At 41.5% G+C, this 25,530-nt stretch overlaps 1 protein-coding gene and 1 pseudogene across 10 annotated transcripts in view; one reads left to right on the forward strand and one right to left on the reverse strand.

Annotated features, from left to right (window-relative positions):
- LOC103350869 (coiled-coil domain-containing protein 7) overlaps window positions 1–25,530 on the forward strand; it is an 87,818-nt gene that overhangs the window by 17,274 nt on the left and 45,014 nt on the right. For 9 of the 10 annotated variants that reach the window (XR_016219270.1, XR_016219269.1, XR_016219272.1 and 6 more), the window contains exons 4-6: window positions 9,238–9,321; window positions 20,705–20,725; window positions 21,711–21,743. Coding sequence is in view for 3 of the 10 variants with exons in the window: in XM_089311890.1 (XP_089168016.1) it covers window positions 9,238–9,321; window positions 20,705–20,725; window positions 21,711–21,743 (138 nt within the window). In the remaining 7 variants the exon portion in view is untranslated. The remainder of the gene's footprint in view (window positions 1–9,237; window positions 9,322–20,704; window positions 20,726–21,710; window positions 21,744–25,530) is intronic. The other variant, XM_089311893.1, reaches the window with a different exon arrangement.
- Window positions 1,966–7,398, reverse strand: LOC138845085 (non-histone chromosomal protein HMG-17 pseudogene; annotated as a pseudogene).

A 25,530-nucleotide genomic window follows, 5' to 3' on the forward strand; every position in this document is an offset into this window, starting at 1 on the left:
TTCTTTTGTGTATGTTGTTGTATCATTGTTTCCATTTTTCTCTGGCTACTTTTTAAAAAATATTGTATTGTCAATTTAATAGGTAACTGAAGTACAATCATTCATATATTCAGAAACTGATTTTTTAAAAATATTTATTTATTTAAAGGGTAGAGCAACAGAGAGAGAGAGAGAGAGAGAGAGAAACCAACTTGTTGGTTTATTCTCCAAATGGCTACAAAAGTTAATGCTGAGCCAGGCCAAAGCCAGGAGTAGGAATTCCATTTCAGTTTTCCACTGGGATCCTAAGCATTTGGTGAAAGGTCATCACAGAACACACCAAACATCGGAGTAAGGGAAAAGGTTTATTGTCAGGTGGGAGAAACCTGAGTGGCTGCCTCCCGTGTATGAGAGTACAGCAGCCTGTACTGGGAAAACAGGTCTTATATAGCTTTGCAGAGGTAAGGAAGTGGGAGCAGCAAATCCTGTTAGGATGGGGGTGGAGCTGACGCTTGTGATTGGGCCATTTGGTCACCTGACTTCTAGTTTCCTTCTTCTGTTTTTACATTGGCCCCAGAAGTCCAGGAGGGGTGGAGGGATGATGATCTATCTTTTAGAGCTGCTTCCTGCTGACATGGGGCAACGAGTTACTCTCCGCTGGCATGGGACAATGTCTAAAGTCATGATGTCCTGGGTGGGGAGCCAAGCATATCCTTGTAGTAGCATTTGTTTGACCGCCTGGTTGGTGAAGGGTTTGGTTCATTCCATTATCACTTACACAGACCATGTAGTATAAAGGCCAAGGTGAGAATAGTAATCTGGCTACTCTTAAGATGTTCTCTTGGGGTCCATGCTGTGGTATAGAAGGCTAAGCCTCCATCTGCAGCACTTGCATCCCATTTGGGCATCAGTTCCAGTCCTGGCTGCTCCACTTCCAATCCGGCTCCCTGCTAATGGCCTGTGAAAACAGTGGAAGATGGCTCAAGTCATTGGGCCCCTGCAACCCCATGTAGGAGACCTGGAAGAAGCTCCTGGCTCCTGGCTTCGGCTCAGCCCAGCCCTGGTCATTGCAGACATTTCGGGAGTGAACCAGCAGATTGAAGACCTCTCTCTGTCTCTGCCTTTCTCTGTAACTTTTCCTTTCAAATAAATAAAATAAATCTTTAAGAAAAAAAAAGCAAAGATGTTCTCTTTAGTTTTCAAAACATAATTATGTCCAAATGAGATTTCCTATGTATTTGTTCTGTCTGGTGTCCACCCAGCTGAATCTGTGGATTAATGTTTTCAGTAAATTTGGAAAACTCATTATTTCTTCATATATTTTACTGTTTCCTCTCCTAACTAACTATATATATATACATATATATACACACATATATATATTACTATTTGATAAGTGAATAAAAAATAGTTCCTCTTCTGTTCCATTTGTTTCAATGTTTTCTTTCTGTTCTTCAGTTTAGACAATATATATTACCCTATCTTCAAGATAACTAGTCCATTCTGTAGTGTCTGATCTGCTGTTAAGTGCTATCTGGTGAATATTTGATTTCAAATGTAACAACTTTGATATCTTCAATTATCTTTTGATTCCTTTTTAGAAGTTTTTATCTCTCTGGCTATTATCTACCTCTCCACCTATTTTTTTCTTTACCTGAAAATTCTTTTGTTTTGCCAGTAATACTTTTTTTTTTTCAAGCCAAACTGTATACAGTTTTATTAAAGATTCTTTTCATAAACAATCATGGTATTTCAGGCAGGACATAGGCTGACAGTCGTGAACTGTATACAACAACTTTCAACTCCCTTCTTCAATGGACGACCAAAATCAGAAAGCTGCTATAAAACCCAGTGAAATCTCCATGTGATGGTCTGCAAAGGGGAGGTTTAGAGTGAGGGCTGACATTCCACGTTTAGCACATTGTTTAACAACTTTTCATAAGCCGACCCTGACTTCCAGGAAATGAAATAAAAATGGCAGAATGGTCAATCTGCAGATCCACGATCTAGAAAAGGAACCGTTGCTCTTTTCGGGTGCCCCATCTCAGGGCTGTCACTGTGAAGTCCAGATGGCCTGTCATGCTGCTGCCAAATTGGGGTCAGGTCCCAACAGGTCTCTGGGTTTGAGAGAGTTAAGTCTATGCTGAAGGCAGACAGGGACATAAAAATCAAATTTAGTTTTTCCACGCCACAAGGTTCTGTGCCCGGTGGCTATGTGTCACAGGCAGGGAATCCCTACGGGGAGCTGAGAGGAAGTCTCTCAAAGCTACAGGGGGATGGTGTTTTCCCCGTCAGTCCAGCTTCGGAGACCTTCTGTTAGTGACCTCCGCTTCCTCCCACAAAACAACAAGGAAGTGTTCTGTGTGCTAACAACATAGCTTGAAAAAAGTAAAACTCTGCTTTTTTATAAAACTTGATAAAAACAGTACTTCAAACTGTACAGTCACCAGAAGTACACAGTTAACAAAAACGCACACCCTTCCCTTGGCTTCTCCAGCACCTTCCGCTTTCTGGGCCTGGTCTGTTTTGGCGTCTCCGTTTTCTGCAGGGTTATTCCCGTCCTTGCCAGCGTCAGCTTTTCCCTTTGGGTACCTTCTCTCCCTTTTCTGTAGGGGCCTTTTTAGGCTTGGGTTCTGGTTTTGGAGGAGCTGGTTTTTCGTTCTTCACCTTGGCCTTATCTCCTTTAGCATCCTCTTCAGCCTTTCTCTTGGGCACAGTGGCGGCGGCAGCATCGGGAGGTAGGCTCTGGGCACGGGGCCATGCAGTGGCGCACGGGCTTTGGTCAGTCCAGAGGTTGTTCTTGCCCCTTCTTCTTCACACTGCTGCAATACATTTTTAAAAAGATTTATTTGATTGAAAGGCAGAATTGAGAGAGATAGTTTTCCATGTGCTGGTTCACTCTCTTTATGGCCACATTGGCCAGAGCTGGACCCATCCGAAGCCAGGAGCCAGGAGCTTCTTCCAGGTTTCCCATGTCGGTGCAGGGGCCCAAGTACTTGGGCCATCTTCTGTTGCTTTCCCAGGCGCATCATCAGGGAGCTAGATTGGAAGTGGAGCATCTGGGACTCGATCCGGTGCTGTGCCACACAGCACTGGCCCTGCCAGTGGCAAATTTTTAAAAATTCCTTGTCTGCTAATTCCAGTATCTGTGCCATAAGTGTGATTATTTCTCCAGACTAATTTTTTCTTTTGATTTTGCATCATATTTTCCTAGTTGTTCCTGTGTTTTATATACAAATATTTTTTTTTGACAGGCAGAGTGGACAGTGAGAGAGAGAGAGACAGAGAGAAAGGTCTTCCTTTTGCCATTGGTTCACCCTCCAATGGCCACCATGGCCGGCGCACCGCACTGATCCGATGGCAGGAGCCAGGTACTTCTCCTGGTCTCCCATGGGGTGCAGGGCCCAAGCACTTGGGCCATCCTCCACTGCACTCCCTGGCCACAGTAGAGAGCTGGCCTGGAAGAGGAGCAACCGGGACAGAATCCGGCGCCCTGACCGGGACTAGAACCTGGTGTGCTGGTGCCGCAAGGTGGAGGATTAGCCTAGTGAGCCGCGGCACCGGCCAGAAATATTTTTTTTTAAATTTTATTCATTTATCAGAGAGAGAGAGAGAGAGAGAGATTTCCCATCTGCTCTTTCACTCCACAAATGCCTGCAATACTGGAGCTAGGCAAGGCTAGAACTGTCATATGGGTGGTGGCAGGGACCCAAATATTTGAGTCACTGCCTGTTACTTTCCATGCTGGGAATTGGCAGGAAATTGGAATTGGGAGCAGAGTTGGGTCTCAAATGCAGGAACTCTGACATGGGATGTGGGTGTACCAAATGGCATTTAACTACCAGGTCAAATGGCCACCTCTGTTTTTATGTGTTTTGCTGGATTCCTAGCATTGTATTTAAAAGAACATTGAAAACAGGTATAAAGTTTTGTTTTCTAGAGAATTGTTATTGTTTCTTTGTTATTTAGGGTAAAAGGCTAATAATTCTCTTATGAACTGAATTGAACTGAAACTGGTGTACAGTTAATCTTTTTTTTTTTTTTTTTTTTTTGACAGGCAGAGTGGACAGTGAGAGAGAGAGAGAAAGAGAGAGAGAGAGAGAGAGAGAGAGAGAGAGAAAGGTCTTCCTTTTTTTTCCATTGGTTCACCCCGCAATGGCTGCTGCGGTCAGCGCACCGTGCTGTTCTGAAGCCAGGAGCCAGGTGCTTCTCCTGGTCTCCCATGCGGGTGCAGGGCCCAAGCACTTGGGCCATCCTCCACTGCCTTCCTGAGTCACAGCAGAGAGCTGGACTGGAAGAGGAGCAATTGGGACAGAGTCCGGCGATCTGACCGGGACTAGAACCCAGTGTGCCGGTGCCGCAGGTGGAGGATTAGCCTAGTGAGCTGCGGCGCTGGCCTACAATTATTCTTTAATATGGTTGATTTCTCATATGATTTGTCTAATCTATAATCTCTCCTATTGTTTTCCATGTAAGGCTTATTTCGATGATATTTTCATGTTTTATTAAACATTTTTTAAAAATTTGAGGGACCAGTGCTGTGGTGTAGCAGGTAAAGCTGCCACCTGCAGTGCCGGCATCCCACGTGGGTGGAGGTTCGAGACCCGGCTGCTCCACTTCCAATCCAGTTCTCTGCTATGGCCTGGGCAAGCAGTAGAAGATGGCCCAAGTCTTTGGGCCCCTGCACCTGCGTGGGAAGCCGTGGAGGAAGCTCCTGGCTCCTGACTTTGGATTGGCTCAACTCTGGCCATTGTGGTCATCTGGGGAGTGAACCAGCGGATGGAAGACCTCTCTCTTTCTCTCTGCCTCTCCTCTCTCTGTGTAATTCTGCCTTTCAAATAAATAAATAAATGAATCCTTTAAACAAAGTTTATTTGAGAGGGGCCGGGGCTGTGATGTAGTGGGTAAAGCTGCCGTTTGTGGCGCCAGCATCCCATACGGGCGCTGGTTTGAGTCCTGGCTGTTCCTCTTCTGATCCAGCTCTCTGCTATGGTCTGGGAAAGCAGTGGAAGATGGCCCACGTGCTGGATCCCTGCACCCTCTTGGGGGACCTGGGCACTTCAGTGTGGGATGTGGGCATCCTAAAGGATAACTTACTGCTAGGCTAAATGCTTGCCCCAATCTTGTCAGTATTTGAGCTGGCAGGAGTTTGGAATTCAGTTTTAAATCGTCTTGATTCACATTTTGGTTTGGTTCTGACAGTGTTTTAGAAGCACTGTGCCATAGAACCATGCAGGATGACATTACTTGGCCCCTTCTTTATTATAGTTGTATAAACACTAATTACCATAATTACAAAAAAATGAAAGATTTCCATTATCCCAGAAAGCTCCACTTAAGCACCCTTTGTAGTAAATTTTCTCTTCATACACTGACTCCAGGCAACTACTGCTCTGTCATATAGTGTTTACCTCTCATAGAATTTCATATAAATGGAATCATACAGTATGTGGCCCTTATTTATTGAACTTTTAACCCCCTTATTATCATCAAGTTTTTGAGATTTATTCATGTTGTTCTATGTATTAGTAGCTTTTTCCTTTTATTGTGAAGAATATTCCATTTTGTGCTATGCTACAATTTGTTTACTTATTCATCAGCTAAAAAACACTTGGATCCAGTGGCTATTTGGGATGTTATGAATGAAGCTTCTATTAAGATATATGTGTAGGCTGGTGCCGTGGCTCACTAGGCTAATCTTCCACCTGTGGCGCCGGCACACCAGGTTCTAGTCCCAGTTGGGGTGCCGGATTCTGTCCCGGTTGCCCCTCTTCCAGGCCAGCTCTCTGCTGTAGCCCAGGAGTGCAGTGGAGGATGGCCCAGGTGCTTGGGCCCTGCACCCCATGGGAGACCAGGAGAAGCACCTGGCTCCTGCCTTCGGATCAGCATGGTGCACTGGCCGCAGTGCACCGGCCGCAGCGGCCATTGGAGGGTGAACCAACAGCAAAAGGAAGACCTTTCTCTCTCTCTCTCTCTCTCTCTCTCTCTCTCACTGTCCACTCTGCCTGTCAAAAAAAAAAAAGATATATGTGTAAATCTTTGTAAGGACATATGTGTTCATTAATCTTGGATAATTAAGAGTAGAATTGGTAGCTTATAGTATATGTCTAACTTTATGAGCAACTGCCAAACTGTTCCCACATGGCAGTACCATTTTGTATTCCCACAGCTGTGTATGAGAATTTCAGTGACCTTTCATTCTCATCAAAACTTGTTATTGTCAATATTTTCTAAAGATTTATTTATTTATTGTTTGAAAGACAGAGTTGCAGAGAGGCAGAGAGAGAGAGAGAGAGAGAGGGATCTTCCATCTGCTGGTTCACTCCCCAAATGGCTGCAACGGCCAGAGGTGGGCCAATCCAAAACCAGGAGCCAGGAGTTTCTTCCAGGTCTCCCACATGGGTGCAGGGGCCCAAGGACTTGGGCCATCTTCTGCTGCTTTCCCAGGCCATAGCAGAGAGCTGGATCAGAAGTAGAATAGCTAAGACTTGAACCCGTGGCCATGTGGGCTGCCAGCGCTGTAGACAGCGGCTTTACCCGCTACACCACAGTGCCAGCCCCTATTGTCAGTGTTTTTAATTTTGGCTATTTATAATGATTATGTAGATAATATTTTCTGCCATGATGTTGGGAAATTAAAATTAAGAATGGAGTTGTTTGGTGGTAGAAAATTTTTTGTTTGGAAGTTCTTCCTCATCTCAATCCGTCTGCCAAGGCTAATTGGATATCGAAAGGGTCAGGTGAGTTTTCTTCATCCCTTCAAATTTTGTTTGTCAGTGCCAGGTCTGCTTTTAGACTTCTCAACTTCCTCCTTCCATCATGTCCCCTTTAGATGTGGATATGGCTTTGGTTTGCTTTCATTTATAAAGCTTCTATTCTGTGGACTTCAATTTACACATCTTCCTTGTGTTTGCTCCTTTTCAGAATTCTTAAGCATACGAATTATTTTATATTTTTTCTTTTGTGATGTTAACACTTTAATGTCTTTTTATGTCCTCATCTTGATTGGCATTTTTGAACCCCTTCTAAAAGTCTTTCTAGTAGTTTTATTCCAAAATTTTTTGATTCTCATTGGCTTAGTTGAGATACATGAGAGATACGTGATTACCCTTAACAGTAAACAGGCCTGGGAAACTTAATATAGTTATTAGCTATGTATATTGCTATTTCCAAAAAAAAAAAAAACTCAGTTCTTCTTGGGAGGGAGAAAAGATGAATCAATATACAGTAGATAGCTATTAGTCTCTATTGTAATATATTCTGCTTGTCTCACAACACTACCATTGCTGTAATTCTTGATGGCTTCAATATCCATGTGGAAGAGGTATTCACATACTTAGCATTTCAGTTAACTGAATTTCTTTCCTCCATTGATCTTACCTTCTTTTCCCTCTGTATCACTGAATACCAAGATGACATTTTCTGGTCCTTGTCATTACCGATTACTGTTCCCTAATTTGAATTGCAGTCATCCCAGTCTCTAACCACTACTCCCTATCTTTCCCACTCAAATCGATGAATAATTCTGACTGGAAAAAACAAACAAACAAACAAACAAAAACCTTTGAGTTCCCTGGGACCTACAATCCATTGATTCCACTGTCATTTTATTGTCCCAGATCCTCTCTAAATCCCTATTATACAGCTTAAATTCCATGGTCCATTGTTATTAGCGTATCCCTGTCCTACTTTGTTGAACGTATTTGGTCAAACCAGTCTCCATCTTCTTTATTATCTGTGGCACCTGAATGTGGGTCAAGAACATCCCCAAGTGTGCTAGTGGACTTGCTGTGTATATGTGATTTGTAACTCTTTTTTTTTTTAAGATTTATTTTTATTTATTTGAAAGATAGAGTTACAGAGAGAGGTAGAGACAGAGAGAGAGAGGACCTCCATCTGCTGGATCATTCCCCAGATGGCTGCAATGGCCGGAGCTGTGCCGATCCAAAGCCAGGAGCCAGGAGCTTCCTCCAGGTCTCCCACACGGGTGCAGGGGCCCAAGGACCCGGGCCATCTTCTGCTGCTATCCCAGGCAGCAGCAGAGAGCTGGATCAGAATAGGAGCAGCCGGGACTAGAACCGGCACCCATATGTGATGCCAGTGCTTCAGGCCAGGGCATTAACCCACTGCACCACAGTGCCAGCCCCGATTTGTAACTCTTGCCCATTGATTTTCCCAATCTCTTTGAAGATTTTTTAAAAAATATTTGTTTTATTTAGCTGAACGAGTTACAGCGGGAGAGAGAGGGCGCGCGTGCAAGAGAGAGAGAGATGGGAGAGGAGAAAGAGAGCTTCCATTGGTTGTTTTACTCCCCAAATGACCCCAATGACAGGAGCTGAGCCAATTTGAAGCCAGGAGCCAGGAGACAGGAGCTTCTTCCAGATCTCCCACATGAGTGTAGGGGCCCAAGGACTTGAACTATCTGCTGCTGCTTTCCCAGGCACATTAGCAGGGAGCTGGATTGGAAGTGGAGTGGCTGAGACTCTAACTGGAGCCCATATGGAATGTCAGCACTGTAGGCCAGAGCTTTAACTTGCTGTGCCACAGTGCCAGCTCCGAAGATATTTAAGCTTTTAACCTCTCTTACCATACATTTATAGAGTTTTCCCATGACAAAATTTGGGGTACTTATAAGTATGTTTAAAATATAATGTTCAGGGAATATATTCTTCATGGAGGAGCACTAACTCTAGACAAGCACCTGAGATTTATTTTTCATAGGTCAATTATTTGATTTAGAAATCGCTGTTCTATTATAAGAGATTTATTCATTGTGTCATTTTAATTTGGATTTATTTTTTCCTCCAAGTTTCTATTTGCCTATTAGTTGAGAGGGAAAGACTCCAGCTCTTGGCATGTATACTTATAGTCACAAGTCATAGTTCATATTCATCTAATAGAAAGAGATGTTCATAAGGTATACACACAATGGCTACCCTTTCTGGGCCACCCATAAAGACTATAATGCTGGAGACCTCGATTTTCTGCGACTGTGTAGAGGAGAATGAAGAGAGGGCCATAGTTGGGTACACATAATGAACAGATCACTCTCCAGAACGTATTCTTCTTCCTCTTTTTCTTTCTGGGAGAGTTTGTTAGTATAGCATTTGAAGCATAGTTTCCCGTCCTATATATTTGTAGAGATCTATAGTATGTAAAAATTATAATATCTCCAAAATAGTTAAATATGGTGAGATAGGCCAGCGCGATATGGATTCTGAAATAAAAATAACTTTGTTTTGTTACTCTTTTTGAAAGGTTGGGGATGATATGAATTTGTTCCTGCAGCGCTGTTCACACTTGGCTACTCAGCTAGAAGATGCAGTTAAAGAAGAGCATAATGTATGTATTCTGTGCAAACTGCCAAGTGTAAAATATTGAGACATGTATTGGTTGTTAAAACTTGAATGTGATATCCTGTCAGCAATTTTAGCCTTAGGTTCATTGCCATAAGGAGTTATAAAGGGCAGTGGAAAGCATTCACTTTATTAACGTAGACATTCAAATCTGTGTATTTTCCTTTGATTATACATTAATTAGGTCATTTGTAATTTCAACTTTAATATTTATGTTTTGTTGTGGCCTTTAAAAATGAGCTTATATGATAAAAGTAATATGAAAGGTCCTCAAAATGTTCATGGAAAATTTTATTATGCAAAAATCTTACAAAATTCTTTTGGACCAAAATAAACTTTTTTTTAAAAAAAGATTTATTTGAAAGGCAGATTTACAGAGAGAGAGAGAGAGAGAGAGAGAGAGAGGTCCTCCATCCATTGGTTCACTCCCCAAATGGCTGCAATGGCCAGAGCTGGGCCAGTCTGAAGCCAGGAGGCAGGAGCTTCTTCCAGGCCCCCAACATGGGTGCAGGAGCTTCTTCCAGGCCCCCAACATGGGTGCAGGGGCCCAAGGACGTGGACCATTCTCTGCTGCCCCAAGTGCATCAGCAGAGAGCTGGATCGGAAGTAGAGCAGTGGGGACTCCAACTGGAGCCCACATGGGGTGCTGGCACTGCAGGTGGTGGCTTTACCCACTATGCCACAGCACTGGCCCCCTAAATAAACATTTTTTAAAAAAGCTTTATTTATTTATTTATTTGAAAGGCAGAGTTACACATAGAGAGAAGGAGAGGCAGAGAGAGAGAGAGAGGTCTTCCATTCACTGGTTCACTCCCCAGTTGGCTGCAATGGCTGGAGCTGTGCTGATCCAAAGCCAGGAGCCAGGAGTTTCTTCCGGGTCTCCCACACTGGTGCAGAGACCCAGGGACTTGGGCCATCTTCCACTGCTTTCCTAGGCCATAGCAGAGAGCTAGATTGGAAGTGGAGCAGCCAGGTCTGGAATCAGTGCCCATATGGGATGCGGGCACTGCAGGTGGCGGCTTTACCCACTACGCCACAGCACCGGCCCCAAATAAACTTTTTTTTTTACTTTTATTTAATGAATATAGATTTCCAAAGTACAGCTTATGGACTACATTGGCTTCCCCCTCCCCCCCGATGACTTCCCTCCCACCTGCAACCCTCCCCTTTCCCACTCTCTCTCCCCTTCCATTCATATCAAGATTCATTTTCAATTTTCTATATATACAGAAGATCAGTTTAGTATACATTAAGTAAAGATTTCAACAGTTTGCACCCACATAGAAACACAAAGTGAAATATACTGTTTGAGTACTCGTTATAGTATTAAATCTCAATGTACAGCACATTAAGGACAGAGATCCTACATGAGGAGTAAGTGCACAGTGACTTCTGTTGTTGACTTTACAAATTGGCACTCCTGTTTATGGCATCAGTAATCTCCCTATGCTCCAGTCATGAGTTTCCAAGGCTATGGAAGCCTTTTGAGTTCTCCGACTCTTATCTTGTTTAGACAAGGTCATAGTCAAAGTGGAGTTCTCTCCTCCCTTCAGAGAAAGGTACCTCCTTCTTTGAAGACCTGTTCTTTCCACTGGGATCTCACTCACATAGATCTTTCATTTAGGTGTTTGTTTGTGTGTGTGTGTGTGTGTGTGTGTGTGTTTTTTTTTTTTTTTTTTTTTTTTTTTTTTTTTTTTTGCCAGAGTGTCTTGGCTTTCCATGCCTAAAATACTCTCATGGGCTTTTCAGCCGGATCCGAATGCCTTAAGGGCTGATTCTGAGGCCAGAGTGCTGTTTAGGACATCTGCCATTCTATGAGTCTGCTGAGTATCTCGCTTCCCATGTTGGATCACTCTCCCCTTTATTTATTCTATCGGTTAGTATTAGCAGGTACTAGACTTGTTTATGTGATCCCTTTGACTTTTAGTCCTTTCATAATGATCAATTGTGAACTGAAATTGATCACTTGGACTAGTGAGATGGCATTGGTACATGCCACCTTGATGGGATTGAATTGGAATCCCCTGGTATGTTTCTAACTCTACCATTTGGGGCAAGTCAGCTTGAGCATGTCCCAAATTGTACATCTCTTCCCTTTCTTATTCCCATTCTTATGTTTAACAGGGATCATATTTCAGTTAAATTTCAACACTTAAGAATAACTGTGTATTAATTACAGAATTAAACCAGTCATAGTAAGTAGAACAGACAAAAAAATACTAAGAGGGATAATGTATTAAGTTGTTCATTAACAGTCAGGGCTATGCTGATCAAGTAACCGTTTCTCATAGTGTCCATTTCATTTCAACAGGTTTCCTTTTTGGTGTTCAGTCAGTTGTCACCAATCAGGGAGAACATATGATATTTGTCCCTTTGGGACTGGCTTATTTCACTCAGCATGATGTGTTCCAGATTCCTCCATTTTGTTGCAAATGACTGGATTTCATTGTTTCTTACTGCAGTATAGTATTCTAAAGAGTACATATCCCATAATTTCTTTATCCAGTCTACCGTTGATGGGCATTTAGGTTGGTTCCAGGTCTTGGCTATTGTGAATTGTGCTTCAATAAACATTAGGGTGCAGACTGCTTTTTTGTTTGCCAATTTAAATTCCTTTGGGTAAATTCCAAGGAGTGGGATGGCTGGGTCGAACGGTAGGGTTATCTTCAGGTTTCTGAGGAATCTGCAGACTGACTTCCATAGTGGCTTGACCAGTTTGCATTCCCACCAACAGTGGGTTAGTGTCCCTTTTTCCCCACATCCTCGCCAGCATCTGTTGTTGGTAGATTTCTATATGTGAGCCATTCTAACCGGGGTGAGGTGAAACCTCATTGTGGTTTTGATTTGCATTTCCCTGATTGCTAGTGATCTTGAACATTTTTTCATGTGCCTGTTGGCCATTTGGATTTCCTCTTTTGAAAAATGTCTATTGAGGTCCTTGGCCCATCTCTTAAGTGGGTTGTTTGTTTTGTTTTTGTGGAATTTCTTGATCTCTTTGTAGATTCTGGTTATTAACCCTTTATCTGTTGCATAGTTTGCAAATATTTTTTCCCATTCTGTCGGTTGTCTCTTCACTCTCCTGACTGTTTCTTTTGCAGTACAGAAACTTCTCAATTTGATGCAATCCCAATAGTTGATTTTGGCTTTGACTGCCTGTGCCTCCCAGGTCTTTTCCAGAAACTCTTTGCCTGTGCCAATATCTTGAAGGGTTTCTCCAATGTTCTCTAATAACTTGATGGTGTCAGGTCGTAGATTTAGGTCTTTAATACATGTTGAGTGGATTTTTGTGTAAGGTGAAAGGTAGGGGTCTTGCTTCATGATTCTGCACGTGGAAATCCAGTTTTCCCAGCGCCATTTATTGAATAGACTGTCCTTGCTCCAGGAATTGGTTTTAGATCCTTGATCAAATATAAGTTGGCTGTAGATGTTTGGGTTGATTTCTGGTGTTTCAATTCTGTTCCATTGGTCTATCCATCTGTTTCTGTACCAGTACCATGCTGTTTTGATAACAACTGCCCTGTAGTATGTCCTGAAATCTGGTATTGTGATGCCTCCGGCTTTGTTTTTGTTGTACAAGATTGCTTTAGCTATTCAAGGTTTCCTGTGTCTCCATATGAATTTCAGCATCATATTTTCTAGATCTGAGAAGAATGTCTTTGGTATCCTGATTGGAATTGCATTGAATCTATAAATTGCTTTTGGGAGAATGGACATTTTGATGATGTTGATTCTTCCAATCCATGAGCATGGAAGATTTTTCCATTTTTTGGTATCCTCTTCTATTTCTTTCTTTAAGATTTTGTAATTCTCATCGTAGAGATCTTTAACATCCTTGGTTAAGTTTATTCCAAGGTATTTGATTGTTTTTGTAGCTATTGTGATTGGGATAGATCTTAGCAGTTCTTTCTCAGCCGTGGCATTGCTTGTGTATACAAAGGCTGTTGATTTTTGTGCATTGATTTTATATCCTGCCACTTTGCCAAACTCCTCTATGAGTTCCAATAGTCTCTTAGTAGAGTTCTTTGGATCCTCTAAGTAAAGAATCATATTGTCTGCAAAGAGGGATAATTTGACTTCTTCCTTCTCAATTTGTATTCCTTTAATTTCTTTTTCTTGTCTGATGGCTCTGGCTAAAACTTCCAGAACTATGTTAAATAGCAGTGGTGAGAGTGGGCATCCCTGTCTGGTGCCAGATCTCAGTGGAAATGCTTCCAACTTTTCCCCATTTAATAGGATGCTGGCCGTGGGTTTTTCATAAATTGCTTTGATTATATTGAGGAATGTTCCTTCTATACCCAATTTGCTTAGAGTTTTCATCATGAAAGGGTGTTGAATTTTATCGAATGCTTTCTATGCATATATTGAGATAATCATATGGTTTTTCTTCTGCAGTCTGTTAATGTGGTGAATCACATTGATGGATTTGCAAATGTTGAACCATCCCTGCATACCAGGGATAAATCCCACTTGGTCTGGGTGGATGATTTTTCTGATGTGTTGTTGTATTCTATTGGCGAGAATTTTATTGAGGATTTTTGCGTCTATGTTCATCAGGGATATTGGTCTGTAATTTTCTTTCAGTGCTGCATCTTTCTCTGGCTTAGGGATTAAGGTGATGCTGGCTTCATAGAAAGAATTTGGGAGGATTCCCTCTTTTTCGATTGTTCTGAATAGTTTGAGAAGAAATGGGATTAGTTCTTCTTTAAATGTCTGGTAGAATTCAGCAGTGAATCCATCTGGTCCTGGGCTTTTCTTTGTTGGGAGGGCCTTTATTACTGTTTCAATTTCTGTTTTAGTTATGGGTCTATTTAGGTTTTCTATGTCTTCATGGTTCAATTTTGGTAGATTGCATGTGTCCAGGAATCTCCATTTCTGATAGATTTTCCTGTTTGCTGGCATACAAGTCCTTGTAGTAATTTCTGATGATTCTTTTTATTTCTGTGGTGTCTGTTGTTACTTTTCCTTTTTCATCTCTGATTTTATTGATTTGGGTCTTTTCTCTTCTTTTTTTAGTTAGTTGGGCCAATGGGGTGTCAATTTTGTTTATTTTTTCAAAAAACCAGCTCCTCGCTTGGCTGATTTTTTGTAATGTTTGTTTTTGGATTCAATCCTGTTGATTTCTTCTCTGACTTTAATTATTTCTCTTCTCCTACTAGATTTGGGTTTGGTTTGCTGCAGTTTTTCTAGGTCCTTTGAGATGCACTGAAAGCTCATTTATTTGGTACCTTTCCAATTTCTTGATATAGGCACCTATTGCTATAAACTTGCCTCTCAATACTGCTTTTGCTGTATCCCATAAGTTTTGATATGTTGTGTTGTTATCCTCATTTACTTCCAGAAAGTTTTTGATTTCTCTTTTGATTTCTTGAATGACCCATTGTTCATTCAGGAGCATGTTGCTTAGTCTCCATGTGTTTGCATACTTTCTAGGGTTTCCTGAGTTGCTAATTTCTAACTTCATTCCGCTGTGGTCTGAGAAGCTGCATGGTATGATTCTAATTCTTTTAGATTTGCTGAGACTTGCTTTATGGCCTAGTATGTGATCAATCCTAGAGAAGGTTCCATGCACTGCTGAGAAGAATGTGAAGTTTTTAGCTGTAGGATTGAAAGTTCTGTAGATATCTGTTAGATCCATTTGGGCTATAGTGTCAATTAAATCTGCTGTTTCCTTGTTGATCTTCTGTCCTGGTGATCTGTCTATTTCTGAGAGTGGAGTATTGAAGTCCCCCAGTACTATTGTATTGGAATCTAAGTCTCCCTTTAAGTCCCTTAACATATATTTTAAATAGACCGGTGCCCTGTAATTAGGTGCATATACATTTATAATAGTTACATCTTCCTGTTGAATTGAACCCTTAATCATATATAGTGTCCCTCTTTGTCTTTCTTACCGGTTTTTGTATTAAAGTTTATTTTGTCTGATATTAATATGGCTACACCTGCTTTTTTTTGGTTTCTGTTGGCATGGAATATCTTTTTCCAACCTTTCACTTTCAGTCTGCATGCATCTTTGTTAGAGAGATGTGTTTCTTGTAGGCAACAAATAGTTGGGTTTTGTTCCTTGAGCCAATCAGCCAATCGGTGTCTTTTAACTAAAGAGTTAAGTCCATTAATGTTTAATGTGACTATTGATACGTAGTGACTTTACCCTGACATTTTCCTGGAGATATTTTCTAGTATATGCTTTGAGCTTCCCATGCTCTTTTACTGGTATGTTTTCTTCCTTTACCTTCTTTCATATTGATGGCCGTGTTTCTGTGTTTCTGAGTGTAGCACATCTTTAAGTATCTTTTGCAGGGCTGGACAAATGGCCGCAAAGTCTCTCAATTTCTGTTTGCTATGAAAGGTCTTTATTTCACCTTCATTCACAAATGAGAGCTTAGCAGGATATAATATTCTGGGCTGGCAATTTTTCTCTCTTAGCACCTGTGCTATGTCTCGCCATTCCCTCCTAGCCTGTAGTGTTTCTGATGAGAAGTCTGCTGTGATTCTAATTGGAGATCCTCTGAGAGTAATCTGACGTTTCTCTCTTGCACATTTTAGGATCTTTTCTTTCTGTTTCATTGTGGTGAGTTTGATTACAACATGTCGTGGTGAGAATCTCTTTTGGTCATGTTTCCTAGGGGTTCTATGAGCTTCCTGTACTAGGATGTCTCTGTCCTTCTCCAAACCTGGAAAGTTCTCTGCTAGTATCTCACTAAAAAGGCCTTATAATCCTTTCTCCCTCTCCATGCCTTCAGGAACTCCTAGAACTGGAATGTTGGTTTTTTTAATAGTATCCTGAAGATTCCCAACAATATTTTTTAATTTCTAATTTCCTCTTCTTTTCTTTGGTTTGACTGTATGTTTTCCTGTGCTCTGTCTTCTAAGTCCGATATTCTCTCTTCTGTCTCACTGACTCTGTTTTTAAGGCTCTCTAATGTGTTTGTCATTTGATCTATTGAGTTCTTCATTTCATTTTGATTTCTCTTCACTATCACACTTTCCTGTTCTACTAGTTTCTGCGTTTCATTTTGATTCTTCCTTAAAATTTCATTTTCACGAGAGAGATTTTCAATCCTGTCCAATAAGGATTTCTGTAGTTCAAGGATTTGCTTTTGAAAACTTCTAAATGTTCTTATCATAAATTTTTTGAAATCCGTATCTTGCATTTCTTCTATCTCATCATCTTCATAATCTTGGCTTGGGGTGTTTTGTTTATTTGGAGGGATCATAGTGTCATTGTTGATCTTGTTCTTTTTGTGTTTGTTGCTTGGCATAGTTAATTCTTCTCCCCTCACTGTGCGTTTTTTTTTTTTTTATTTTATACTATGTGTTAAGTGGACTGCCTGTTGTTGGAGGAGCCTTTAAGGCTTGAGATGGGTGTGGCCTGAGAGCTCTGCTTGGTTCTTCTGGGTTATGGGTATGCAAAGGTGACACCCTCAGGTTATGCGTGGTAAATCTCTCTCTTTTTATTTATTTATTTATTTATTTATTCTATTTATTTAGGAGGTAAGTAATACCACATGGCTGTGCAGAATTGATGGTATTTAGCTTCCGATCTCTGGCTTCTACCCATAGAGTTTGTGCAGGCTCTGTTTCCTCCTCTGGACTCCCACTGGATTGCCTAGCCTACTGAATTGTAGCAACTCAGTTCCTTAGCTCTCCCCTGTTGTTATGTATATCCAGAGAGAGGCCTGCTCTTTGTCTCTTGCTTGCCTTTGCAAGGTTGGCGGAGAAACTTGTCTGTACCAGTACCCCCCCCCCCACCTTTTTTTCCTTCTCTCCTGTAGACAGTCTGGTGAACTTTCACACTCCCCTCTAGATTCTGACCACCGTTTCCCCGCCAATGTCTTGGGTTACTGAGTTCACCTCCTCTTCCAGCGCCGATGTGTGGAGCCCTGGGCGTCCCTGCTCTCCCTGCTGGGTCTGTGTGACATCCACTCCCCTTCCTGCACTGGCGCACAGACCCTGCGGCTCCCGCGGCTCGGCTTCCGCGCAGTGGGCGACCTTGTTCTCCCAGTAGGTCCTCCGAGTCACAGCCACTAGATCCGGAAGAGTTTCCTCTGCAGTTTTTTCCTGATCCTTTTTCTGAGGCTACGGTAACTCCACTTTTATTAAACTAAATTTTCCCGGACTATCGGTGCGCGCCCTCACTATTCCGCCATCTTGGCTCCGCCCCCCCAAATAAACTTGTTAAAGTCTGTGTTTCAGTGAACTTTATGAAGCATCCTTTGATATCATTTCAGTGGCATTTATTTAACATTATAGATGTTTTGATCATTTATCTTATTATATGAAATGTTTTAATAAGTGTTCTGTGTATGTGTAGCACCGCTCTTTAGTTACAGTATTTTGTAGGATTTAAAAGATTGCTGGATCTTAATTTGATGTTAAAGAAAATTTATGGGCTGGCACCATGGCTCAATAGGCTAATCCTCCACCTGTGGCGCCAGCACCCCATGTTCTAGTCCCGGTTGGGGCACCAGTTCTGTCCCGGTTGCTCCTCTCCCAGTCCAGCTCTCTGCTGTGGCCCGGGAGTGCAGTGGAGGATGGCCCAGGTCCTTGGGCCCTGCACCCACATGGGAGACCAAGAAAAGCACCTGCTCCTGGCTACAGATGGGCGCGATGCACAGCAGCCATTGGGGGGTGAACCAATGGAAGGAAGACATTTCTCTCTGTCTCTCTCTCTCTCACTGTCCACTCTGCCTGTCAAAAAAAAAAATTTATGGCAGGCCATTGTTGAGGACTGAGTTCCTGTGGTAGGCCTCCCACAGACCAGAACAAACCAGAATAGTGTCACTCATGGGAAGGGCCTTTGGCATGTCCTCTGGTGCTTCCCATGTGCTGGGGTAGAAATGCCTTAGGTATGGAAGTGGTGGAAGTGAGGTAAGGCAGATGATTTCCACCTTCCACTCACCTGGGTCCCCTTTCCTTGCTGTGGCCCTTCCCTCTCACACACACGGCACTGCCAGGTGTGGCCAGCTGCCTCCCTCCTTTGGTTTTCACCCAAAGTTAGAAAAGTTCGGAGGGGTGACTTTTAGTGATCCATGGGGACTTTATTGATTTATTTCCGTTTTAGCAGTTATGTAGGGTAAGGGTTAGGGCACAGGAATTGCACTCAGGATGTTTCATTTCAATGTCCCCTGCCATTGATGTGGGGGACCTGAATGGAGTTTCTGGTTCCTGGCTGTAGCCTGGCCCAGCTCTGGCTATTACAGCCATCTGAGTAGTGAACTGGTAGATGGAAGATTGCCTTGTCTCTCTTTCGCTCTGCCTTTCAAATAAAATAAATCTTTTTTTAAAAAAAAGACTAACTTTGGGATATTATTTTCAAAAAAAGAAAAATATCTGAAACATATAAAAAGACAAAAAATATAGTTTAAAGAACAGAAGAAGCATGAGCACCACATTCACATATAGCAGGGTCATTTGAATTGTCTTACCAGGAATTTAAACCAACTCTGATTAACAGCCAAGGGTTCTAATGAATAAAGTAGACAGAATGCAGAAGATGAGCAGTGTAAGCAGATGAGATTCTAAGAATCAAAAAAAAAAAAAAGAAGAAGAAGAAGAAGAAGAAGCAGCAGCAGCAGCAGCAAAACCACTGAAACAGAAATGAAGAATGCTTTTGATGGACTAATTAAATTGGTCATGACTAAGGAACAAATCTCTGAACTTGAGGATATCGTAACAGAAATCTCCAAAGTGAAAAAGCAAAGAAAAAATGACAAACACAAATTAAACCTGGACAGAATATCCAAGAACTGTGAGACAAGTATAAATAGTGCAACCTATGTATAATAAAAATACCAAAAAGAGAAGGAAACATTGCACACACATAGATCCAGAAAGTTCAGAACATCAAGCATCAATGCCAAAACAAAACCTTACACCTGAGCATGTTATTTTCAAATTACAGAATGTAGCAAATAACATAGTTGAGAAGGACATTGTTCTCCTAGGTTTTAGTGATTTTAAGTAATTATAGAACTCTAACTACAAAGAATGGTTGAATTGACATGGTAGCATTTCTCTTCAGGTTCCAAAGCAGGATGGGTGGCTCTGAGAACCTTGGAATCTCATTTCACAGTGGAAAGATTATGTCACTTGTAGATAATGTAACTTAGTGGAATTTCTTACTAAACCATTATATAGGTGGTTCAGACATGGATTCTGATTTGGTTTGATATATTTTCTAGACAGTAACCATATTTTTTTGCTTAAATCTAGGCTTTCTTATTATTATAATTAGTGATTCTCAAACTTCAGCATGCAAAGCAATAACCTGTAAGAAAGTCTAGGTGATTGCTGGACCCACTCCCAGAGTCTCTGACTCCATAGATGCAACAACTTCCATTACTAGCTAAGAATGTTTATTGGTGGTGCTGATGTTGTTGGTTGTGGAGCCATACTCTGAACTGCTAATGTAGTTAATATTGCAGAAAGGAACTTTAGAGCAATTTGATATTTTTCTGTTGTAATTCCCCCTCTTTAATAATGTAAAAAAAAAAAAAACTTTTACCCAAGTGTAATGTGGTATTTTGTGTGTTTGTTTGTTTGTTTGTTTGTTTTTTTGTGGTAAATGTAACTGTTTTAACCTTAAGTTTAAGTGGTAAGTGTAGATATTTTGGACTGTATAGTTGGGTTTTATATATTCAGTTTCTTACAATCTCCCAAACGAATTATTTACTTTTTCCATGTAAAGTATCAAGTGGTAGAATAATGTTTTATATCTTGATTTTTATAAGTTCCTTAGCAAGAACAAAGTTGCACTGAAGAGATACTGTTGGGAAGGTAGTGGGTTTTTTTGTTTTTTGTTTGTTTGTTTGTTTGTTTTTTGCCAGGCAGAGTTAGACAGTGAGAGAGAGACAGAGAGAAAGGTCTTCCTTCCGTTGGTTCACCCCCCAAATGGCCGCTACGGCCAGCGCTGTGCCAATCTGAAGCCAGGAGCCAGGTGCTTCTCCTGGTCTCCCATGCTGGTGCAGGGCCCAAGCACTTGGGCCATCCTCCAGGTAGTGCTTTTCATTATTGTATTTCCTGCTATATGAAAAGAAAAATGGTGCTCTTCTGAGAAGAAATTATATTGTATTCTTTTCCTGTATTAAGAAAATATGAAATAATTATATGAATTATTTCAGGGCCTCTTAATTCAAATCTGTAAGGATGAAATTTTATTTTTTATCCTAGAAGTAAGTTGCCCAGAAGGACTAGACATAAAAACACCATCTTTAAATGTAAAAATATTACTATTTAAATTATACATTTATAAGGTTGTACTTGAACAATTAGTACATTTTGTGATTAAACATGGTAAAAGACTTGAACTATATATTATATAATGTATTGTGAAGATTTTGGTTTTAAATGTATTAAAACTGTTTTTTCAGGTTTTGGACACACTTTTTAAGGTATGTTCAATGTATTGCAGCTCAAGTATACTAACTTAATAAAAAATGCATGTTAATGAAGCTGTTTTCTAAGGTTTTTAAAAAGATTTACTTTATTTAGTTGAAAGTTAGTATTACAGAGAGAAAAGGAGAGCTGGAGATAGACAGACACAGAGAGACAGAGATCTTTCATTCACAGGTTCACTCCACAAATGGCCTCAGTGGCTGGGGCTGGGTCAGGCTGACGCCAGGAGCCAGGAGCTTCATCTGGGTCTCCCACATGATTGCAGGGTCCCAAGGACTTGGGCCATCCGCCACTGCTTTCCCAGGCACACCAGCAGGGACCTGAATAGGAAATGGAGCAGCTAGGACTCGAACTGACTCCAATATGTGATGCTGGCATCACAAGCAATGGCCCAGCCCACTATGCCACAGCACCAACCCCAAGGTTTCTAAATTTTTAAAAAAAATCTTTGAGGGAAGGTGCAAGGGAGAGAGGGAGAGAGAGGGAAGAAGGGAGAGAACACTCCCATCCAGTGGTTTATTCCTCAAATATCCACAATAACTGGGGCTGGGCTGAGCTGAAGTTGGGAGGTGGGAACTCAGTCCAGGTCTACCATGTAGGTGGCAGGAACTCAATTACTTGTCCCATCACTGTTGCATTGCATGGTCTGTGCTAGCAGGAAGCTGGAGTCAGGAGCTGGAGCTACGAATTGAACTTGGGCACTCTGATACAAGTTGTGGGCATTTTAACTGCTAGGCAATATGCCCGGCTCAGGTGTCTATGTTTTGAGGAAGTTAAACAACTCCCAAAGTTACTGCTATATATATTTAAAACTTCTAGTTCAGCTGTATTTTTCATAGCCCCATTCTGAGCTTTAAGTGATGTTTGAATAAGGACTGGTGGAAGAGCTACAGTCACAGACATACATATTTGTGCACATTGATTTCACTGCTGAAATAAACATGTCATCAACTAGTAACAGTTTTCTTTCTTTTTTTAAAGTGGTTCCAGCAACAGGTCAATCAGATGGAGGAGGTAAGAATAATGTTTCTTAGTTGTTAATTAAATGATATTTGATCATTTGAAACTAATTTTAAATAACTGTCAGTTGTAATCTTTGTTTAAGGTAGAAAAGGAATAAATGAGTAGAATAAAATGTTTCTCAATGATTTATACACTATATTCCTGCATATATTTGGTACACTTCAAGTTTTACTGAAGATTCTTCCTCCTAAAATCAAATAGTATAAATTAAATTATTTATCTTTTTGTAATTTACCCAAATAAATTACAAGAGAGAATTTATCAATGTTAAAATTTCTCCTGTATTTATAAAATCATGTGTAGTATATACACAGACATAAAATTATATATTGATTTTCTCTACACTAATAATTCTTTTTTGAGGCAGAATGACAGAGAGAGGACAAGACAGAGATAAAAAAAAAAAAAACTTCTATCTGCTGATTCACTCCCTAATTGACTGCAATAGTCAGAGCTGGGCCAGACTGAATCAGAAGCCTGCAACTCCATCTGGATCTCCCAGAAGGTGGTAGAGGCCCAGGCACTAGGGCTATCTTCAGCTGCCTTCCCACACACACTAGCTGTGAACTGGATTGGAAGTAAAGCAACTAGGACTGGGTGTTACAAGTGGGCCTAACCTGCTGTGTCACAGTGGCGGCCCACAATCACATTTTATTTATTTATCTTTTAAATATTTATTTATTTATTTGAAAGGCAGAGTTACAGAGATACAGAGGCAGAGAGAGAGAGAGAGAGAGAGAGAGAAAGGAAGGTATCTTCCATCCGCTGGTTCACTCCCCAAATGGCCACAATGGCTGGAGCTGGGCCAATCCAAAGCCAGAAGCCAGGAGCTTCTTCTGGGTCTGTCATGTGGGTGCAGGGGCCCAAGACTTTGGGCCATTTTCTACTGCTTTCCCAGGCCATAGCAGAGAGTTGGATCAGAAGTAGAGCAGCTGGGTCTCAAACCAGCAGCCATATGGGATGCCAGCATTGCAGATGTCAGCTTTATCTGCTACACCACAGCACCAGTCCCAAACATTTATTTTAATGACGATCTTTTGCACTTTTGAGTTTCAGATACTTTACTGCCACTTTGAGAACTACTGGTCTCTGTCCTTAGGTGTTTTTAATTTTATTTTTGAAAAATCTTTATATGTGCTGTTAATATAACACAGCGGTTTCTGTGGTAGCTTTAGTGATTTAGAGAATTATTCTGATTCTCCTGTGGCCATGCTTATGGTTCACTGTAATTAAAAACTCTTGAAGCTCAGGTCCTTTAAAGAAAAAAAGGCTTATTTATTTGGGATTAAAAACTAAGGGATAAAGGTGGAGACTCTCTTACCTCTGGCCTCAGAGTTGACAACTCTTGTACACTCTTTGCTTTGGGATAGATATGGCTGATACTGGAAAGTTGTTAGTGGTGGTTGTTTGTTGGTGGTACAGTGATCATAGTCTTTCGAGAGAAGTGCTGTGGGGGTGAAGCCCATCATCCTGCTACCCTCTTATAAGATTTCTTATTTGCAACTTGGGGAATTCAGCTTATCTTTTACCTATTTTTATCTGTCAACCTCTTTTCTTCTTTTTATTGTTTTATTCATGGATTTGTCTTGCTGTCCTTGTCATCTTCCTCTTCCTCCTCTTCTTCTTTTCTTCTTCATTCATTCATTTAAAAGGCAGAGTTACAGACAGAGAGAGACAGAGAAAGAGATATTTCCCATTCCTTATATGGTCACAATGGCTGGGGGTAGGCCCAGCCAAACCCAGGAGCCTGGAACTTCATCTGAAGTCTCCTGTGTGGGTGGCAGGGACCCAAGCACTTGGGCTGTCCTCTGATGCTTTATTAGGACAATTAGCAGGGAGTTGGATTGGAAGTGGAGTATCCAGGATTCAAACCAATACTCATATGGTATGCCAGTGTTGCAGGTGGTGGCTTAACCCACTGTGCCACAGCATCAGCCCCTTGGTTCTTTTCTCCTTACATCAACCCTGTCGGTGCACATGACCCATAAAACCTCAGCCTTTCAGTTCCTCAACTCTCTCAGTTCTAAATTCCTAGTGTCTCTCCTTATCCTTGGCTTCCACTTCTAGTCACATTCTAGAGCTTGTCATTAACCTAATTGCTTCATCTTGTTTTTTAAAAGATTTATTTATTTATTTGAAAGGCAGTGTTATAGAGAAGGAAACAGAGAAGGAGGGGAGAGAAAGAGAGAGAGAGAGAGAGAGAGAGAGAGAGAGAGAGAGAGAGAAAGAGATCGATCATTCATCTGCTGGTTCACTCCCTAAATGGCTCCAACAGCGAGGTCTGGGCCATGCCTAAGCCAGAAGCTTGGCACTCCATTCTGGACTCTCAGCTGGGTGACAGGAGCCCAAACACTTAGAACATCTTCCACTGCTTTCCCAAGTGAATTTTTAGGGAACGGGATCAGAAGTAGACCAGCAGGGACTTGAACCAGCACTCATATGAGATTCTGGCTTTCACAGGTGGTAGCTTAACATGCTGCACAACAGTGCTAGCCCCACAAATTGCTTTATTTTAAAAATCACTAATTAAGGCAACATACATTACATTTAAAAACGTGCTTGTTGAAGTCATTGGAGTGTATGGTGAGCTGCGCCAGTAAGATGATCTTGGAGCTTGTCCTTTTCAGGGTTTTCCTGGAACCTGTGCCCCAGAGGTCTATTTGAAGTGTTATAACTGATAATCCCACTGCCTAGTCCATGTTGCTTCAGTTCTGTGCCACCACTATTCTGTTAGAAGGGACTGTGGTCAAATTTAACCTCTGATGGTAAATACAATGTATTATAGTTTAATCAAGAGACAAAAGCCATGTACTAATATGATTAGGAAAAGTTCATTATGAAGAATTATAATAGAATATCTATTAAGCGAGTGTGACAATTCTATAGAACATAGGAGTAGCAGATATAGGGAACAACCTCTATCCCTGGTATAGAAGCACACAACACTCAGAGAAGAAACAAATACCCCCAACCCCCAACCCTCCCCTACTTCCGATCCAGGGATAAGCTCCAGACCTTCTGACTGGCAGAGAAGTTTCACGGCATGTTGAGCAGGTGACACTTGAATTCACTGGACATTACCCATGAGGGTGGTACACTGGGAGCTGTCCACTGTGGTGTTGGGAAGAGACCTCTTCCAGGGAGGTGCTGTGCCTTTTGCTGGGACGCTGTCCATAAGGATGGTTCACTGGAAAGCTTTCCACAGGGAGGTGCTGGTGGATTTTGCCAAGTTCTAGAGGAAGCTAGGCATGGGAGTGTGCAGGGACCTTGGCAGGAAGCCATCCATGGGGGAAGCACTGTTGAAACTTGGCGGAGGTGAGCACTAGGGGATACACTGTGCTTGTCCTAGCAGGAAGTAGAGAGCAGATAAGACTAGGCAGAAAAGCATTTTCCTTCTCCAGTGTCTCCATGGGAGCCTCTACGGGCAACACCATGCCATCTATCTAGTAAGAGATCTTACAAGCAAAGCAATGCAGCAGGATTTTTGAGGTAAGAGATAGTGGGTTGAAAGTGTTCCTGATGGGTACAACACTATTGTACACTATACTTATGATTGATGACCTCTTGGGATCGTGCCTTTGTTTGTAGAGCTTCCTTTAGGTTTCTTGTTTCCCTTGTACTTTTTCTACATCTATTTTGCATATCTTCCCTATACCCAATCTCAGATTTCCAGTACATTACCAGAATTTACTTCCTGCTATTATATCTTAATCCCATTCCAGGTAGTCACTACTAAAATGAAGTCTGTTCTACCTGTGCAGTTCTAGAATTCCTCTTT

Source organism: Oryctolagus cuniculus, chromosome 13 (genome assembly GCF_051225735.1).
Source record: "Oryctolagus cuniculus isolate XC-2025 breed Fujian yellow rabbit chromosome 13, ASM5122573v1, whole genome shotgun sequence".
Taxonomy (NCBI): Eukaryota; Metazoa; Chordata; class Mammalia; order Lagomorpha; family Leporidae; genus Oryctolagus; species Oryctolagus cuniculus.